Raw genomic sequence first — 6125 nt, forward strand, 5'->3', positions numbered from 1 at the left:
CTGTCGATACAACCTCACCTAAGCTAATCGATAAGGTTGCTTGTAAAACTTTCGTTCAATTCGTTCAAGCATATGTATTACACACAGAAAAAAAGTTAAGGTTGTTACAACAAAATTATTCTGTTAATTTTTGCCCATCAATACAAAGGAGTTGTGGGAACCATAGTAAACGCCATCAGATTAAAATAGGTAAAAAACATATATATAACTTAAGAATAATCATTACGGTTGTAGCATTCATAAAATAGCTACCCTTATTGATATTGAGGCAACCATACAAATCACTTACAGAGTACTACGGTTCCTACAACTCTGTCGTATTGATGGACAAAAATTAATAGAATAATTTTATTGTGACAACCATAACTTTTTTCCGTGTATTTTTTATTTCTCGCATTGTAACATTTTTATTAAATAAATCAATAAACACGATAATTGCAGGTAAAATAAGGTGATATAATTTTATTTTTAATTGTAATATATAATTATAATTCTAATTTTCTTTAATAATTAATATAAATTAATTTTATTTCTTTAATTGTATTCTTTCACATCAAATAAATACTTTTTATTAGACACCACAAACAAGAACAAAAACTTTATTATAAAGAACTGCATGAACTTTATTATAAAGAATGTTAAACGCGTTGCAACGCAAACGCAATTGAAAATATGTATATCGAGTATGCAAACGTTTCAACTCACATTTCAAGTCCTCTTCAGTGCAAAGTATAAAAACGTAAAATTGTCACAAGTTACGTTATCTTCTAACTGATCATGACTTAAAAATCATATCTTCACACGTCTAATTATAATGGACAGTTTATCTTCTCTTTCCGTCTTTTTATTTTAATGACCTTAATTTCCTGATTGATCATGAGTTAGAGTCTTTACATTTCTGACTTTTACCCCTTTAGAATATAACATAATTTGTGATTACAATCTTGCATTTTTGCACTTTGTACGGGAGAAGACTCAAAATTTCTAATCTGGTTAAGCAACATTTAATATATAATCGTATTTTTAAATGTTAAATAAATATACCAGTATTTTTTTTAAGTTTTTAAGCTCAAAAATCCTTTGAAAAATATGTTTTTCACAGTGAACCAGATCTGATTAAATAGTGACAAACAGGTTGATTCATAAAGAGTTAATTAAGGAAATATGATTTCTATTATAATCAAACATAACATTAAACGATACGAAGGAAATAATATAACAATCAATGCTGATAAAAACCTTTTACTTTATTATTAAGATAAAATCACATTACATTTCTTTCAAGGATGAATTATTAAGGCGCGAAACATCTGAATAATACATTTAATGCTTGCAAAAGTATGCATCAAATAAAAGAAAAAAAAATTGTAATTTAGTTAATTGTTGGTCTAGTTTTCGATCTTCTTTTCTGCTTGCGCCGTCGTCAGTTATTCTCCAAAAATTATTTCCGTTTGTTTTTAAGCAGCCATTGATAAAGCACCAGCTCTTCCTGCAGCAGCGTGACCAGCACCAGCTACTCCCTTAAAGCCTTGTCCTGCAGCAGCTTGTCCAAAGGCGGCTTGTCCAGCGGCAGCCTGTCCATAGCCAGCCTGTCTAAATGCAGCTTGTCCAGCGGCAGCAGCCTGACCAGCGCCAGCTACTCCCATAAAACCTTGTCCTGCGGCAGCTTGTCCAAAACCAGCTTGTCCAAAACCAGCTTGTCCAGCAGCAGCCTGTCCATAGGCAGCCTGTCCAGCAGTAGCCTGTCCAAAGGCAGCTTGTCCAGCAGCAGCTTGTCTAGCGGCAGCCTGTCTAGCGGCAGCTACTCCCATAAAACCTTGTCCTGCGGCAGCTTGTCCAAAACCAGCTTGTCCAGCGGCAGCCTGTCCATAGGCAGCCTGTCCAGCAGTAGCTTGTCCAAAGGCAGCTTGTCCAGCAGCAGCTTGTCTAGCGGCAGCCTGTCTAGCGGCAGCTACTCCCATAAAACCTTGTCCTGCGGCAGCTTGTCCAAAACCAGCTTGTCCAGCGGTAGCCTGTCCATAGGCAGCCTGTCCAGCAGTAGCCTGTCCAAAGGCAGCTTGTCCAGCAGCAGCTTGTCTAGCGGCAGCCTGTCTAGCGGCAGCTACTCCCATAAAACCTTGTCCTGCGGCAGCTTGTCCAAAACCAGCTTGTCCAGCGGCAGCCTGTCCATAGGCAGCTTGTCCAGCAGCAGCCTGTCCAAAGGCAGCCTGTCCAGCGGCAGCTTGTCTAGCGGCAGCTTGAGCAGCAGCAGCCTGACCAGCGCCAGTTACTCCCATAAAACCTTGTCCTGCGGCAGTTTGTCCAAAGGCAGCGCGTCCAGCGGCAGCCTGTCCAGCAGCAACATGTCTAGCCTTTCTTGCACCAGCTTGTCCAGCGGCAGCTTTTCCAGCCGCAGATTGTCCAGCGGCAGCGTGTCCAGCAGTAGCGTGTCCAGCGGCGGCTTGTCCAGCGGTAGCCTGTCCAGCAGCAGCATGTCCTGCGGCAGCTTGTTCAGCGGCAGTCTGTCCAGCAGCAGCTTGTCCAGCAGCAGCTTTTCCAGCGGCAGCGTGTCCAGAAGTAGCATGTCCTGCGACAGCTTGTTCAGCGGCAGTCTGTCCAGCAGCAGCGTGTCCAGCGGCGGCTTGTCCAGCAGCAGTCTGTCCAGCAGCAGCTTTTCCAGCCTGTCCTGCAACATGTCTGACATGTCTAGCATGTCCAGCGCCAGCTACTCCCGCAAATGCTCCAGCCTGTCCAGCGGCAATGTGTCCAGCAGCAATTTGTGCAGCAGCTTGTTCAGCAGCAGTTAGTCCAGCCAAGGCCTGTCCAGCGGCAATTTGTCCAGCGGCAATTTGTACAGCAGCTTGTTTAGCAGCAGCAGCATGTCCTGCAACAGCTTGATCAGCGACAATCTGTCCAGCAACAGTCTGTGCAGTAGCTTGTTCAGCAGCAGTTAGTCCTGCAAAAGTTTGTCCTGCAGCAGTCTGTCCAGCGGCAACCTGTGCAGCAACAGCCTGTGCAGCAGCTTGTCCAGTGGCAGTTTGTCCTGCGAAGGCTTGTCCAGAGGCAACTTGTCCAGCGGCAATTTGTCCTGCTGCAATCTGTGCAGCGGCTTGTTCAGCGGCAGTTAATCCTGCAGTGGCTTGAGCGGCGGCAACCTGTGCAGCAGCAACTTGTGCAGCAGCTTGTTCAACAGCAGTTAGTCCAGCAACAGCCTGTGCAGCAGTCTGTCCAGCGGCAACCTGTTCAGCGGCAATCTGGGCAGCAGCTTGTCCAGCGGCAATCTGTCCGGCGGCAGCCTGTTCAGCAGCAACTTGTCCAGCAGAAGCCTGTTCAGCGGCAATTTGTGCAGCAACTTGTCCAGCAGCAGTTTGTCCTCCGAAAGCTTGTCCAGCGGCAATCTGTTCGGCGACAACCTGTGCAGTAGATTGTTCAGCGGCAGTTAGTCCCGCAAAAGCCTGTGCAGCGGCAACCTGTCCAGCGGCAGTTAGTCCAGCAGCCTGTTCTGCACCGGCAAGTCCTGCACCAGCAAGTCCTGCGCCAGCGAGTCCTGCACCAGCGACTCCTGCACCAGCAAGTCCAGCAGCAGCTCGTCTAGCGGCAGCCTGTCCTGCGAAACCCTGTCCCGCACCAGCGAGTCCCGCGCCAGCGAGTCCCGAAGTGAAGTGGGCGTTTAAGCCCAAAAAGAGGTTCACGAATAACAATGGCAAAAGATACATGATGCCTTCGATGGGTTTCTTCTTGCTTACGAATCGGTGTAATCCGCTAATCCGCTGCTTGTGTACTTGCCTCGTGTACTTGCACGGGAATTTTGCAACTTAAACTGTCGTTGCGACTACTATTTATATGAAACAGTTTACTGACCGGGTGGGGAGAAACAAGAGCTAATGTTTTAAAAAAATATTCTGAATGAAATTTATTCATATCAATGGTTTCTGCATAAAAGAAAGATATGATGCAATACCTTCATATCTAAAAGTTAAGTAAATCGAGATAATGCTAAAAGTCAATAAGATAACCAAATGAGTAAAGTAATTACAGAAATTATATAAAACCATTCATTTATGAATATCACGCAATTGTAAATGTTTCTTTACTTATCATCATATGTAAAAAAGCGGAAAAAACCTTATTTATCAGAAAATTCCGTTATTGATTGTGCGGCAATAATGTGAATTACGCATGTCTCGAAGAATATTTTAGAAATATTATTTACCATTGATTTTTTTACTTATATATATTATTACTTATGTTTTATATTTATATTACTATCATTTTTATAAATTATATCTTATATATTTACATATTTATTTTTATATAAACTTTTTATCTTGCTGCATATTCAAAGTGTTCGTGTATTATAGAGTAATCGGAATGCTTTCGGGCTTTATTTGAAGGCTTTTATTAAAAATTTGTTTTTTCTGACGTCAATTCTCATTGTCCTCGCACTTGTATATTTCGGCACAAGTCGCTGAAACTGTTGTTACAAATTTTTTGTCTTACATCTTCAAATACGCACAGATATTTTGAAATAAACAGAATTCTTCCGGGTCTCGATTGTTAATAATGTTTTTTCTAACGTTATTGGCCTTAAACATTGCCCTCGTACTTGTATATTTTGACATAAAACGCAGGAACTGATGTTGGAAATTTTTTATCTTGCATATGCAAATACGCGCAGATGCTTTGAAGTAAACAAAATGTTTTCGGAGCTCGGTTGTTAATAAATTATTTCTTCTTCCAATGTCATTGGTTTTAAACATCCTCACACTTGTATATTTTAGCACAAAACGCAGAAGCAATCATTAGAAGTTTCTCAGATTTTTGTTTTTTATCACTTGTTTATTAGTTTTTAATTGTTTTATATTTCAATTCTATTTTCTTGTTTATAAACATATTTTTTAATAAGTTTTTGCGGTTAAAATGAATTTTTTTAGCTTCATAAACGTTCCAAATAGTAACTACATGTATTTTGTAATAATTACATATAATACAGCAATATTAATAAATTACATAATTTATATAAATACATTAAATAGTAAACAGCATTTACTTTAATTTTTCATTTATTCTAAATTTAGAAAAGTCTATTTTAAGTTTTGTAAAGGAAAGGTTGATGGATGTTATTCAAATATAAAGTTTAAAGTTTTATTTTATGTAAAGTACAAGTATAAAAATTTTAAACAAATATAATTATTTTTTACACATACACATATATATACACACACCGAAGCTTCGATAATAATTCCATCACCTTTCATGGGCAAGTAAAGCGGATTAAACTAAATAAAGAAATTGTTTTATAAAAATTTACAAATAAGAGTGTATCTGCACGAAGAATTCATTTTATACGCGTTTATATTAGCTAGTGCGGCGAAATATTTGAAAGTGTATGCTTTATATAGTAATAGCTATTAACAAAAATTATTGATTGATTACAGAGAGAGAGAGATAGAATATTCGCAAAACAACAACTGTTTATAAGCTCGTGCCAACAAGCCTATCATAAAGATTCTACAAAGTGACAAAAAAAAAGATATATATATATATAATATTTAATATTCACGGATTTATTATCAGGTTTTACTTCAATTATATATATATATATATATATATATATATATATATATATATAATACATATATATATAATTGAAGTAAAACCTGATAATGAATCCGTAAACACTTACATGTCTCATTGTCAGAAAAATGAGTAAATATACAGAGTGTCCTAAAACATGTAGATCAACGCTCGTAAAAAGGTAAAAGCGATCGAGATGAACATAAAAGTCCAATATTGTCTTGGGTTAGGTCCACCAATAATCGAGATATTAACGTATAGAATCTGCAAATAATCTAATTAATTTCTATCGTAATTGTGAACAGTAAATTAATGAAAGCTTATCGTATATTCACGATAGATTTTTTCTTCCGTGTTGGCTGGAGCCAATGAATAACTTTTAGTACCATTAAACGTTATTCACAAATATTCCAAAAGAACTTGTTGTTGAAGCGATTAAAAAATGATGGGCTGAGATCTCGTCGTTTACAAAATTACAGATACAATTCATACACGCTGTTGAATTGATCTTAAACTTTATAAGCTTTAAGTTGGACGATAAATATTATTAACAAGTATTTGGCAGTCTT

The 6125-nt window shown here is 38.5% G+C and overlaps 1 protein-coding gene across 1 annotated transcript; it reads right to left on the reverse strand.

The window, feature by feature from the left end:
- Positions 1-1226: 1226 nt before the first annotated feature.
- Positions 1227-5498, reverse strand: LOC105830319 (spidroin-1). The gene is made up of 2 exons (XM_036293809.1): positions 1863-5498; positions 1227-1712 (listed from the first exon to the last, which is right to left on the reverse strand). Exons 1-2 carry the CDS (start codon positions 3693-3695, stop codon positions 1458-1460), a joined length of 2088 nt encoding a protein of 695 aa, XP_036149702.1. The 5' UTR covers positions 3696-5498; the 3' UTR covers positions 1227-1457.
- Positions 5499-6125: the final 627 nt, after the last annotated feature.

Source organism: Monomorium pharaonis, chromosome 11, assembly GCF_013373865.1.
Source record: "Monomorium pharaonis isolate MP-MQ-018 chromosome 11, ASM1337386v2, whole genome shotgun sequence".
Lineage (NCBI taxonomy): Eukaryota > Metazoa > Arthropoda > Insecta > Hymenoptera > Formicidae > Monomorium > Monomorium pharaonis.

Excerpts from the sequence above, each read along its gene's own strand:
- LOC105830319 (XM_036293809.1), bottom strand. The coding sequence starts at position 3,695 with ATGTATCTTTTGCCATTGTTATTCGTGAACCTCTTTTTGGGCTTAAAC. Across the intron at positions 1,713-1,862 it reads GACAGGCTGCCTATGGACAG|GCTGCTGCTGGACAAGCTGG; the intron begins GCTGCCGCTGGA and ends GCCTATGGACAG.